This window comes from Muntiacus reevesi, chromosome 19, assembly GCF_963930625.1.
Source record: "Muntiacus reevesi chromosome 19, mMunRee1.1, whole genome shotgun sequence".
Taxonomy (NCBI): domain Eukaryota; kingdom Metazoa; phylum Chordata; class Mammalia; order Artiodactyla; family Cervidae; genus Muntiacus; species Muntiacus reevesi.
In genome coordinates this window covers 14,751,379-14,766,177 of record NC_089267.1, presented here as the reverse complement: position 1 = coordinate 14,766,177, position 14,799 = coordinate 14,751,379, and the positions used below count along the sequence as shown (strand labels likewise).

The 14,799-nt window shown below is 37.8% G+C and overlaps 1 protein-coding gene across 4 annotated transcripts in view; it reads right to left on the bottom strand.

The window, feature by feature from the left end:
* Window positions 1-14,799, bottom strand: part of MYO6 (myosin VI) — a 160,461-nt gene that overhangs the window by 8,040 nt on the left and 137,622 nt on the right. For 2 of the 4 annotated variants that reach the window (XM_065911725.1, XM_065911726.1), the window contains exons 28-32: window positions 14,254-14,417; window positions 10,811-10,840; window positions 9,000-9,038; window positions 5,254-5,357; window positions 2,377-2,508 (exon numbers count right to left, since the gene is read on the bottom strand). In XM_065911725.1, the coding sequence (XP_065767797.1) occupies window positions 2,377-2,508; window positions 5,254-5,357; window positions 9,000-9,038; window positions 10,811-10,840; window positions 14,254-14,417 (469 nt within the window). The remainder of the gene's footprint in view (window positions 1-2,376; window positions 2,509-5,253; window positions 5,358-8,999; window positions 9,039-10,810; window positions 10,841-14,253; window positions 14,418-14,799) is intronic. The other 2 variants (XM_065911727.1, XM_065911728.1) reach the window with 2 other exon arrangements.

The window sequence follows — 14,799 nt, the reverse complement described above, 5'->3', positions numbered from 1 at the left end:
ACAAAGAGGACCAAAGTTTAATTTTTAAACACAGTAATATCCAAACAAAAATCCAAAACAGCAACTTAATAATCAACATGAGAGTACCATTAAAGCCTTACTAGAATTTTTATGGGGGGGAAAGAGGGAATAACTCATAAATTGACTAAAAATGCTTTTTATATAGAGAAAAAGCATTACCACACTTACATATACTCAGCAGGTTTTAATTTCTTCACACTGTCTTAAATCTTAAGTTGACATTTTTAGTTAGGAATGATGAAATAAAACTACTCTCCGAAGTCACTGTTTCAAGCAAGCAAATATAAATCTTTACTGATTAATTTGCTACTGCCCCTCAAAATTATTTCTGAAAGCCTCTTTCTAGGGTAAATGTGATGAGGGGCATTCCCCCTACTACAGCAAAAGGAAAAGGGTCCTGAGCCTCCCAGTTCCTAACTCTTAAGAACGAATCTTGATTTGTCAATGTCTTCAAGGCAGTAACACCAAGGTTATATTTTTGTTAATCGCTAAGTTGTCATCATTTTGCTTTCTCAAATTACGGGAAGTCCAGTCCTTCTAAATATTAAACTGCAAAGCCATTCCTTTTACAAGTCAAGCAGCTGCACCATCAGGAAACCTCCTGGAGAACAGAGTTTTCTCAAATGAGCTGTTAATCAACCTGGTGCTCGTCACTCTGCCTTTTAACTGTACTCCTGTGTCAGAATGAATTTTCCGTGAGAGAAAAATAAAAATGTACTTCTCAGAGAAGAAGTTACATTTTACCCTGAAAATGCACCATGTTCAATTAAAATTCTCTGAAGACTACATATATGTGGAGTGTGTCCATACACAAGTCCTAGTTTTGTTCACAAACCTGGATGGGACCCTCGGGAAATTTTCTTAACCTACTCTGTTGTTCCTCCCAGTGGTACATTATGAATGGGAACAGTATGGGAACCAGTAAGGCAAGTCACATTTTACTTGCTCCTTTTGGGGCAAAGCTGGCTGAGTAAGGTGCCAAAGTTTGGTTTGATACAATAATACAATAAACACTTATATATTCATTAAAAATGTGGGTGTCAAATACGATAACATTTATTTCTTTAAAGAAGTGCAGTCATTCAGATGTATAAATTTTGAAATAGAACATAATGAAAGTCAATCAGTTCTAATGATTAGAACATTACAGCTAAAGATTATCGCTAAAAAGAATACTCCTTCGTCACTTTTACAAAGCAGAGCAACAGTGGTAGGAACTTGGTACAGACAGTGGACAGAGAATGGAATCATTGTGTCATGTTCAATTCCCCGAGACAAAGTTTTAAACCAGAGAAGAGAGTGGTAGTTACAGAAGATCAATGTTTAGAGGGCTTTCCACCTGCCATCTCTTAGTTACAAGGCAAGCTTACTGCTCTTTCAAGAGTCTTACATTCTGGTTGATGACACTCATGAGCAGTCACTAGCACTAATAACACTTCCCTTCCTCAATCTAATCTTTGCAACAGCTTAGAAACACTTAAATTTTACCATCTAATTGCCTTTCATCAAACACTGTTTTATTTGCTAGGAAGGTAGTAAGGAGACAAACTATAACCATGAGCTCATTTCCTAAGTCAGCTTGGGTCATGCATGGCTAAATTATACTACCAAGAGTTGGGAACATATCTTTTTTAAAAAAAGATATTAAATATGCTGTCATCTTGACATTAACCAGAATTAACCTAATAAACTGCTCCTGTAGCAAGTTGAATAAATGAAATTCTATTGTTTTTAAGACTGAAATTACAACTCACAGTTATTCTTACTTAATGTTAAAGCTAGTATGTGCTTTCACTAGGTTATGACTCTTCTGCTGTATTTCCCAATTTCATGTACACAGCTTTGCCTTTTGAACAGCAAAGTAGCAAAATTAATTTTTAAGATCTCAGTCAAAAAATCAAATTCTGGCTGAGGGAAAATTCTTCTAAACCAAGGTACTATTTCTCACTCTTATATTTTCACAGTATTACAAAGTGTATTTGCAATAAATATTCTTTTTTCATAGTAATCTTTATATTTCCACACTTAATCTTTACATATGTCTATATATGTATATGTGGAAAGAATACATATTTACAGCATTATCACACAACTTTCTCAGTAGAGACAATTTTTACCCCTAGAATTTATCTTAATAAGTAAATTCAATACTTGTAAACAAATATGACTTTAAAGATGTATCTAACAGAAATAATACTCTGAAAGATAAGCCATCATGGTTGTGTTAGGTTCAGTGGACCCACAGTGCTAAAGTAAGAGGAAACTTGGACAGTTTTACCCAAGTGCCTTATGCATAGTTACATGTAATTATATACATATACTGTGGAACATTCAGAAGTACAGATGTGTTTTTACCATAATCAGTAACAGACTTTGGAGCACGCTGTTCTGTTTCCGTATTTCTCTTCTTGTTCTTGGATTTCCAAGCATGATACACTTTTAGTCGCCTATGAAATTCTTCTCTGCAAGCTGCCAGGAGCTCAATATCTATCAATTACATAGAAAGATTAAAAAAAAAAAAAAGCAATGAACATCCTAATTTAGTTCTCTAGCATAATTACTCTTTGGCATAAATATACATATTTCTAAATGAAGGTTTCATTTTTAAATTAATAGGACAAAATCAAAAGTAAACCAATTATTGACAAAGATGAGTACTTTCATGGTGATACTATTTTTTAATACGTACAGAGCATTTTCTTATGCATAACTACTATCTTATATTTTTACTCCACACAAGAACTCTGAACCAAATAGGTCTTTTATAGATGAGGAACTGGAATCAGAGAGGTTAAGTCACTTGTCCAAGGTCATAGATCACAATAACAGAATAAGAGGTCACTGTGCTCAAATATAAGCTAGATTTACAAGTACCACATGTTTGACATATGTAATTATGCAGATGAACTCAGTGACAAGGGAAAGAAGAACAGTGAGGCATCCTGCCCAATTATGACATCTGAGGTCCTAGTCACAGTGTCCCAAATTCAAATGCTATGACTGACACGTGAACACAACTGTGTGCGATCCCCTGGATACAGTATTTCACTGTTCTGTGGAAGAAAAACAGCTTTAAAAAGGAAAATCTCCACTGCCATTTTCCACTCTGCATTCTTGGGCCAAAATCCTTGCTGGGGTAATCCCATGGACAGAGGAGCCTGAGGGGTATAGTCCACAGAGTCGCAAAGAGTCGGCCACAACTGAAGCGACTGTGCTCATGGACCAGAAGGGTCTGATACATTAGGAATAACGGCAGGAGTGCTCTGTGCTGTGCTTAGTCGCTCAGTCGTGTCCAACTCTTTGTGACCCCATGGACTGTAGCCCACCAGGCCCCTCTGTCCATGGGGATTCTCCAGGCAAGAACACTGGAGTGGGTGCCATGGAAGCACACGTTAGGAGAGTCAGTCATTGATACAGCCCCAACTGTAACTTCTCTATGCTCTTCCTCTCTGGCCTGCAAAATCAGTTTAACTTGATATCTGTCTTTTAGCTTTATGAAGAAACTAGGTCTTCATTGCAAGGTGTGAGTAAAAACAGAATGGCTTCACAGTCATCAAGACAGTATAGTCCTGGCACAAAGACAAAAATACAGATCAATGGAACAAAATAGAAAGCCCAGAGATAAATCCACATACCTATGGACACCTTATCTTCGACAAAGGAGGCAAGGATATACAATGGAAAAAAGACAACCTCTTTAACAAGTGGTGCTGGGAAAACTGGTCAACCACTTGTAAAAGAATGAAACTAGAACACTTTCTAACACCATACACAAAAATAAACTCAAAATGGATTAAAGATCTAAATGTAAGACCAGAAACTATAAAACTCCTAGAGGAGAACATAGGCAAAACACTCTCTGACATAAATCACAGCAAGATCCTCTATGACCCACCTCCCAGAATGTTGGAAATAAAAGCAAAAATAAACAAATGGGACCTAATGAAACTTAAAAGCTTTTGCACAACAAAGGAAACTATAAGCAAGGTGAAAAGACAGCCTTCAGAATGGGAAAAAATAATAGCAAATGAAGAAACAGACAAAGGATTAATCTCAGATAAATATACAAGCAACTCCTACAGCTCAATTCCAGAAAAACAAATGACCCAATCGTGACCCAATCAAAAAATGGACCAAAGATCTAAACAGACATTTCTCCAAAGAAGACATACAGATGGCTAACAAACACATGAAAAGATGCTCAACATCACTCATTATCAGAGAAATGCAAATCAAAACTTCAATGAGGTACCATTACACGCCAGTCAGAATGGCTGCTATTCAGAAGTCTACAAGCAATAAATGCTAGAGAGGGTGTCTAGCAAAAGGGAATCCTCTTACACTGTTGGAGGGAATGCAAACTAGTACAGCCACTATGGAGAAGAGTGTGGAGATTCCTTAAAAAACTGGAAACAGAACTGCCACATGACCCAGCAATCCCACTTCTGGGCATACACACCGAGGAAACCAGATCTGAAAGAGATACGTGCACCCCAATGTTCATCGCAGCACTGTTTATTATAGCCAGGTCATGGAAGCAACCTAGATGCCCATCAGCAGACAAATGGATAAGGAAGCTGTGGTACATATACACCATGGAATATTACTCAGCCATTAAAAAGAATTCATTTGAACCAGTCCTAATGAGATGGACGAAACTGGAGCCCATTATATAGAGTGAAGTAAGCCAGAAAGACAAAGACCAATACAGTATACTAACACATATGTATGGAATTTAGAAAGACGATAATGATAACCCTATATGCAAAACAGAAAAAGAGACACAGATGTACAGAACAGACTTTTGGACTCTGGGAGAAGGCAAGGGTGGGATGTTCAGAGAGAACAGCATTGAAACAAGTATACTATCAAGGGTGAAGCAGATCACCAGCCCAGGATGGATGCATGAGACAAGTGCTCAGGGCTGGCGCACTGGAAAGACCCAGAGGGATGGGATGGGGAGCGAGGTGGGAGGCGGGATCGGGATGGGGAACACATATAAATCCATGGCTGATTCACGTCAATGTATGGCAAAACCCACTACAATATTGTAAAGTAATTAGCCTCCAACTAATAGAAATAAATGGAAAAAAAATTCAAAACATAAAAAAATAATAAAAGAAAAAAAGAGAAAGGCTTCAACTAATCTATATGAAAAGAATCCCACCGCAATCTCGGCATTCACCCCCCAGCTACAGAGCCGCCCCCCTTCCGTCCGCTCCGCACACTCACCACAGGAGGTGTTGATGGTGTCTCGGAGCTCTGCGTACCTCCACTTACTGAGGTCGTGCTTCTTGGCGCCAGCAGCCGCCTTCGTGGCTTGCACAGCAGGGCCTCTGTAATTATCACACATTCTTACATATCGAAACCAGAAACACAAAATGCTGACTAAATAGGCCAGAAAATGATCCTAAGTTTGCAAACTGGAAACAACTACTGGAAAATATATATTTTTTTTATCTTTAATAGACAAGATTAAGAATGGTGTACTATGGAATGCCCAGGCAAATTAAAATTTTCCACCACATCATTTTTGTATTACACTCTAAATCAGAACTTCTGATTCCAATATTCTAGTACCATGGACTCAGAAGTTCTGATTTAAATATTTTTAAAAAATTTAAAATACCTGTTTAAATATTTTACCCACACCTGTTTAAATATTTTAACTCATGGATATATGATCATCAAGACTTAATACATTTATGTATATATATATATATATATATATATATATATATATATTCCTCAAAATCAAAACTACAATGAGGTATTACCTTACACTAGTCAGAAGAGCAATCATCAAAAAGTCTACAAATAATAAATGCTGGAGAGAATGTGCAGAAGAGAGAACCCTCCTACGCTGTTGGCAGGAATGTGAACTGGTACAGCCACTATGGGGAACACTATGGAGGTTCCTTAAGAAACTAAAAAGAGAACTACCGTATGATCGTGCAATCCCACTCCTGGGCATATATTCAGAGAAAATCATAACTGGAAGAGATACATGCACCCCAGTGTTCACAGCAGCATTATTTACAACAGCCAGACACAGAAGCAACCCAAATATCCAGCGACAAACAATGGAAAAGGAGGATGTAGGTATAATTAATATATACAATGGAATATTACTCAGCCATAAAATGAACAAAATAATGCCATTTGCAGCAACATGAATGGACCTAGAGATTATCATACTAAGTAAGTCAGACAGATAAAGACAAATATCAAGTGATATCTCTTATATATAGACTCTAAAAAAAAAAAGACACAAAGGAACATATTTTCAAGACAGAAAAAGATCACAGACACAGAAAAGAAACTTATGGTTGCCAAAGGGGAAAGGGTGGTGGGGAAGGGAAAAATTGAGAAGGTGTTATGAACATACACACTATTATGTATAGAATTATAATCAACAATGACCTACTGTATAGGGTAGTTATGCTTTTTTAGGAACTAAGCTCAGTATTATGTGATTATATGAAGTGAAATTCGCTCAGCTGTGTCTGACTCTGCGACCCCAGGGCCCATACAGTCCATGGAATTCTCCAGACCAGAATACTGGAATGGGTAGATGTTCTCCTCTCCAGGGGATCTTCCCAAACCAGGGATCGAACACACGTTTCCCACATTGCAGGCAGATTCTTTACCAGATAAGCACCAGGGAAGCCCAGGAATACTGGAGTGGATAGCCCATCCATGTAGTAAGGGAAAAGAATCTAAAAAATTGCTGTGCTATACACTTACACGATACTGTAAATCTACTATACTTTAATTGAAAATAGTTTTAAAAATCAAAAGAGAACTCCACATACTTTAAGATCATTAGAAGCACAAGGGTTAAGGGCCAGTCACCTGCAGACTATTGGAAGCTGCAGATGACCAAGCCCAGTCATTCCTCTGGCTGACTCTCCCTGGACTTCTGGATATTTACACATCCCCAGGGGAGCAGCCGAACTGCCAACCTTTGCAAAAGTCTCCAGATGCAAGCTAAAAGAGCTGCTGGAGCCTGGAAACTCCTGTGACTTTTGAGTTCAGGTCAAAAGTTTGAAAAGTTCTATAAGCAGATAAAACCACACCTTGGTATTCAGTGAGTAATCGTATGACAACTAGTAAATTAAAGGAAAAAGGTTGTAGGTCATGAGACAGATAACAGAGATTCCAAAGGGTACAAGTAACATGCCCCAACTGGTAGGAAAGTTTCAGTGGAAAAACAGAAAGAAATAAAAAATAAAATACATATATTTACAATATAAAAAGTAAAATAATAAATAGTTTAAAAATTAAATGGGATAAGCTGTTTCACAGCAATGCTCTTGAGGGATGATCATGGTATAATGTTCAAAATGAGCTCATATTTTCTTAGCATTTTACATTTTGAAAGACAACAGCAATCATGGCAAACAACCAAGACATACGACACTTAATGAGACTACTGTTATTTAAAAACGATGCTTGAAAATATGAATCGTCCTTCCTGAAATGAGTCCTTTCTTACTCCTTCAGTACTAAGCTTAAAATTGAAACAAGGTACTTCTGACTCTTCGAAAGGGGTAGTTATGCTTTTTTAGAGAATAAAAAGTAGCATACTTCACCCCACATACTTAAAAATTGTTAGACATGATGATTTTTAGTCATTTATAAGCCAAGTTAAAGAATAATGTGTGCCCATTCAGTCCTTCCTGCATTTTCATGGTTACAATCTGTTTTGAGTTCACTGTAGAATTTCTTCATAAGCTGTGTAGCTGGCCATTCTTCACAGAGCTTTTTCTTCTTAAATGCTTTGCTCAAAAAGAGCCAGCTGTGTGTCAGCAAGCTCTCTCTATTACCCTTAACAATAAATTATGCTTTTAACATTATTCAAATATCCGTTTTTTCTTTTATACATCCTGAAACCACCATTCAATAAGCTTAACCAAAAAAATCTTTTTTCTTCCTAGCTCTTCTACCAGTCTTTTCTAGAAAGGCACCTCAAATTATGGGTTTTTGCTGCTCTTTTCTTTCCTTTTGAAAGAGAAAGTGATTCTACACAATATACAGCTTTATAGACTGTCAGAATATATATGAGATGTTGATATACATAAGATGTATTTTGATACTTCTAAAAATCACACTGAATTCAAATTATTACTGCTTGAAATATGGTTTTACTGTTACCAGCTTTTAATTTATATTAACTCAAATAAAAATACACCTGCTAAAAAGCATATTCAGCATCCTAAGAAGTACATAAATCAAATTCACTTAAATGCTCCCCCCCCCATCTTTGGAAGTATTAAGATAGTAAAGTGAAGGTTCACTTTCAACGACTGATTATTTAGACTTGTAATAAAGACAATCAAGTGAACAACAGGGTAAGGCAGTGGCAAAATTGATTTTTTAAAAAACATTAATTTGAACACTTTCAATTAACTCTGTAAGTTCAGAATTGAAAGTTAAAAGCTTATTGATTTGTATCCAGGTGATAATGGACCAGATCCTGCTGGGAAGTTCTATTCCTTGGCAGCTCAGCTTTTACACCCTGGTTTTCCATCCCTCTGCTATGGTGGCAGGGGCCTGGGGGCCACACGCTTCCTCGCTTCTCTTCCCTTCCCCAGGCACAGTGGGTCTCAGTCAGGGGGCAGCACCACCCTCAGGGGGCCCTTCAAAGTGTCCCTTCTGCCGCAAGGACAGGAAGGGTTCCCCGACTGAGCCTGAACTGGAGGGGTCCCTGGTAAGTGCGACAGGACCGACAAGAAGAGACAGTCCCATCCGAACACCAGGTGTATCCCCACTGAAAAACGCCAATTTACAGGAACTCTGAGTTTGTTTTTTTTAACCTTTTTTCTATGTTAGTGCGGCAAGAGGGCAGAATGACATTTCTTGTACAGAAACTTTACATGGAAAGAACAGGCTACTCTATATAACAGGTTCTGGTCCAAGTGATGAAAATATGATTTTGATGTGACACTTATCTCCCCAAATTACACTGCACTAACCTACTCAAAATTTCTGACATCTCTTTCGCCATTTGCTCCCTATAAGAAAAATAATAATACAAGTTATATAAGACAACTATATAAAAGTATAATGAAAATTTCAATAATATTATTGCTTTAGTAACCATACACTATTATTTTACTTTGCAAAAGTTGGTAATACACTTTTTGATATATAGCCATAAAATACAACAAAATTTTTGTTTAAATCCAGTTAAAGTTATTTCAACTTCATTTTTGCAGTAGAAACTTTTGGATAAAGTCTCATGAGAGCCATGCTTCTGTGATATTTTTATGTATAGAATATAATCAGTATGTTCTAAAAGCATACAGGGAACGTGGTGGAATTCAGAATCTGTACAAGGATTTTTGCACTGGGGTTGCTTGGTAAATATTAATTAGGGCATAATGGTGGTACACCAAATGATCTATTTTATGGTGTCAGAGTTTAAATAAGAGTCTGATGCTCTCAAAACTCTAAAATTCTAAATCAAAGCATGCCTAAAAAAATTCAAATGCATCAAGCACTTGTTAAATTAAAGATCATAAGAGTTCTGACCTTCCAAGGATAAACATTTCCCAAAGGCAAAAACTTACTTTTTTTTATTAACCATAAGACTGTAATTTTTCTCAAAATCTGCTTAATTCTGTGTAATGGAATGTTCATGTAATCATGCTCATCAGCTTCATTAGTATTTTATTTTCCTGTTTTGCTCTCTTCCTTCATAATCAATCATTCTCTCATTCATTCTATTCATCAGACTCTGGTAACCTCAAAAATCTTATAAATCAGCAAAAATCAAGAGAAAAGAAGATGGCCATGTTTGCTTCAGGGCTCAGAGCTGGGCCCTGATCAGAAAGAAGATCTCATGACATTTAACTGACTGAAACAAATTTCCTACAACAATTTGCATTGGTAGCTGTTGCATTCATGGTGATTCTATGTGTATGTGAAACATCTGAGTACCTACTATTGTTTTCCTATAGTTGAGAGTCAGCACTTTCATATTAAAATAAATTAAATATAATATAAATAAATAAAATATAATAAAATAATTATAGACTACTGTCTTTTTATTTCTCTTTTATGTGTATTATTTAGAGAAAACTATTAAAGTAGGTTGCATCATTTATGAAACATTTGTTATTGGTACTGGGATCTGATAGAGTTAAGAACCTTCACTATAAAGCGTACAGCTGGAGAAATAAAAGCTGTTAAACTTCCAAATTTTATATATATAGCACATATATAAAAATATATGTAAGAAGTATATTTTATGCATATAATGTATATGTATATCCCAAAATGTTACTTAGATTCATTCTCTCTGTGGGGAGATTTTCGTAACAAAAAGATACACAAGCACCACAATTAGCATTACATATATATAACTTCAAATTATGAGCTGTTTTAGGTGTTAACAGAATAAACTATTATACATACTAAAAGACAGCTATCTGCCATGACTCAAATACTTTAAATATTTTGTTTATTCTTATTTATATCTCTACATCTACTTCTATAAAGACATCAGGAAGGGCAATTAAAAACACATAAAATGGGTGTTAACATTTAAACAAAGTTAGCAAACACAAAGAAAGAAACCAAATCATAAACTACTGTGACTGAACACCAAAAAGGAGCATTAAACATTTTTCCTGGGCAAAATAATAATGATGATGATAGCAATAATGACGTAAAATTTACTTCAATGAGGAAAATATTTCTCCTAAAAAGTATCCACAATCTATTAAAAAAGAGAAAAAAAAGGTTACATGATTAAGTCAACTTTAAAAGGGAAATGACATACGGTGTCATTGTGCGTCTTGTTCCATTAATTCTGTGAAAAGAATACATATATTTTAGTCAATACCATAACCAATTCTGGACTGTGAAAATCTGGATTGTGCCAAATTTGTGTTTCAGTGACTGTGAAAATTGATTTTCAAAACTCCATTATCTCTATTTAACCTATGTATGAGAACACTCAGAATTTTAATGTTTTTAAATCTTCATTACAAATGATTAGAAAAGAATAAACTAAAGGCATTCCGTGAAAATTAAAGAGTGAATATATTATGTCTAGATTTTAAAAAATTACTCATGTGGGGTTTGTGTTTGGTTTTAGTAGAATCTAGAAATGATAATATTAGATAACGTGAAATCATTACTTTGCATCAAGGATCATTAGTGTTATTAAATGAGATCATAATTTGAAATACATTACATACGTAGGAAACAATTCTTACTTAGAAGTTACTGGATGGAAATCCAAGCTGGAAAAGTAACTTGAAATTTTTTACTGCAGCAGAATCTATCTACATATATATTTTTAAATATATCACAGACCCCAAGAACATTTTCATGCCATACACTGAGAACAAAGTTACTTAGGTTCTTACTCATAAACATGTTAGAAAGAGTTCAGTGCTAACTAAGGTAACATAAACACTCAGAAACAGTTGTAGCCCATGAAGTGAGATAAAATAATCAAACATGGGAAAATATATGGAGAACATCATCCACAATGCAGTGTTAATGCTTGCAGTACAGCGTATAGAATAACCAGGCAGTTCAGAAGTGAAGGGGTTCACAGGGAACTGAGGGTCAGGAAAAGCTTCCTGGAAGACAGCTGGCAGAAAGGACCTGAAGGAACATCCAAGGAGGAGACATCACCCCTACAGCTATCCCACAGAACTAAAACTCTTCTGCCCTTCAAGTCATAACTACTTGCTATCTCCTAATTACTTCGTAGTGATCCCATCACCCAGCTAATGCTGTTTAATTTAAATCATAAGTAGCTCATCCCTTATGCTAAAGTTCCTAAATGGTCCACTCTCTCCGAGACCACTCACACTGGATGAACTGCATCTTTCTGAGGATGGGAAGGAGTCCACATATGAGCTAGTCTCTTATTCATAGTACACGAAATGACACTGGATAGAGCTAAATATTCAAATGCTTAAACACAGAGTTAACCCATAAATACCAACAAGGGCTCCATTAACGAGTTTTTCACTAAAGAGCTTCAGGCTTAACAACGTCAGCTCTGCCAAGTGCGGAACTTCCTCACACACATCATGGTCAGCCTTGGCTCACTGGGAGCCCGGCCTAGCCTACTAGCTGGTTATCCACAAAGGCTCCAGACACATCACCAAGAGGCAGGTGGAAGGAACTGAGTAGCAGCTGGGCTGAACCTGCAGTTAGAAAGCCAGTATCACGAAAAAGCACTTTAACTACAGTAAGAATGCTAGCAATTAAGAGCCCAAAGTGAAGTGAAGTCGCTCAGTCGTGTCTGATTCTTTGCGACCCCGTGGACTGTAGCCCACCAGGCTCCTCTGTCCATGGGATTCTCCAGGCAAGAATACTGGAGTGGGTTGCCATTTCCTTCTCCAGGGGATCTTCCCTACCCAGGGATCACACCCAGGTCTCCTGCATTGCAGGCAGACGCTTTAACCTCTCAGCCACCAGGGCAACCCAAGAGCCCAAAGAGAGGCTCCAAACCAATGAGCTCAACAATTATTGTAACACACAGGCTTATTCAGTTTATTTAAATATGACTTTCATATACCATTCAAGCTCCAGAGCTCCCCAATATAATCACTCACTACAAAATGTGTGAAGGCAACTTAACACACCCTTTTCCTTACCTGTCTTTGTTTTCAGCTAAATAAAATCTAACTGCCACGTTCCAATGCAGACCAAATTTGCTACCTTTCACAAGGAAATAGCAACATCTAGTGGTCGTGTTTTGATTATTTTGTCATAAACAGCACTTGGACATTCTGAAAAGTATGGTTACACACAGGCCCCCAATATACATACCACATAGGTACTTATGCATAAAGGAATTCCACAAACAAGTTTTGTTTTTACAAATAAATAATAATAACTAATGTTTGTACATTCTATATTTTTTAAAATGAATCTGTTTATAGTTAAACCTTCCTGCAACTTTTAGCAAGAACTTCCATATTCTTCTGTTCGGTAGGAAGTTAGACATGAGCTGCAAGGGGAAGCCCGGCTGAAAAGGATGCAATCTCATTTCTAAACTCCATCCCAGACACACCTAGGAGAGCTCACAGATGCTACAAGATAACCACAGAGACTCTGCAACTCCTGCACATGCACTCTACCAACACAGTGGATACAAAAGAACCACAGAGGCTTCTCCAAGCAACCTTTGGCCATGAGGAGCCCAGGAAGGGCTGATGAATATTCTATATTAAATCTAATTATAACAGACTGAATTATGGGAAGACATAAACAACAGTCTGTTGTTATATAACTTGAAACTGTCAATCAGCCTTGAGGGTATACCTATTTGCATTCCCTTTCATTGATTGGTGGTGGGTACAAGCCCTACTTTGAACCAGGCATAACAAAAATGAGGAGACCAGCCGAATAAAACAGGGAAGCCAAGAGGGGTGGATAGGAAGGTTGAGGAGGACTCCTTTGGGAGTGTCCAACTAATAAAAGATCTGTCTGCTTGAGCTGAAATGAGCTGTAACTTGTCTGTTTTACACTTTTTGGTCCATTGCTCCAAATTTTTGTTGTGAGGAGACAAGAACCGGGGAAGAGAAATAAACTGACCTGACACCTCCACACTCCATACTATTTAAAGATAATTCAGACCTGAGGAGCAAAGTTATTTCCATGCAATTAAGTTGCCTTCTTGGAGAGGTAAATCTTATTTATTCTAAATCACAGTGGGGAAAGGTATGTGTACGTGTAAAATTTCTCAGGTGTTAGGGTATATGATACATTTGAAAAATTTGCAATACATTCCAGCCTCAAATATATTAAACTGGGCTATAACATATTCACCATTTTTATGCCAGTATTTCGTGGCAGATATTTAAAAACTGTCTACCCTTTATACAATATTCTTTGATAGTTTCAGAGTAAACCAAGATGTTTCCTTTAAGTACTTATGAACTGAAATAGCAGTTTTAATTTTCAACACAGCTTGATGAAATCAACAGTTTCATTCACTTAAGTGTAAAAGCAAATAGAAATAATTTTTAAGTGGCAAATATACCAGGACCTAGGCAACATGACTTTCCCCCTACTCCCCTTTCCGTGGAAGGAGAGGCAAGGCGGCAGGTGAGTGAGTAAAGCAGCAGCGCCCTTCCCCAGGCCAGCGTCGCCCCGCCCACCCGAGTGCCCCGCCCCGCCCACCTGTGTGCCCCTCCCACCCGTGTGCCCCTCCCACCTGTGTGCCCCGCCCCGCCCCCGGCCCGCACGCGGTACCTGCGCAGCGCCGCCGGGTCGGCCTGCGCCTCCTCGCTGATGAGCTCCGCCTCGCTCCGGGCGATGCGCAGCGCCAGCTCTCGGTCCCGGCGCTCCTGCTCCAGAACCGCCTGCTGCTGGGACTCCTCCTCCCGCTGCCGGGCCAGCTGCGCCTCCACCTCTGCCTGCCGGCACAGAAGGCCGTTAACTACGGGACTCTCCGCATGTTCACCTGCTCATCCCCCTCACTGTGCACACTTACTCCATACACGTTTTTCTTTTCATTTTTTTTTAAACTAAGAAATACATACTCTTTAACCAGAAATCTCCCATCTTGTCCACTTCTATATTATGATTAATGTTTCCTCATGCCCCAAACCAAGAGTCCGCCGTTTTATCACTAAAATATGAGTTTCTCCCAAACATCACATTAGTAGCCTAGGTGTGACCTAAATACCAACACCTACACTGCAGATTTCAGGAATTTAAAGTCTTGGTTGTGCTCAGGATAAATCAGAAAGTCAAGACAGACAGACACTCAAAATAGGATTAGTTATTCTCAGACAT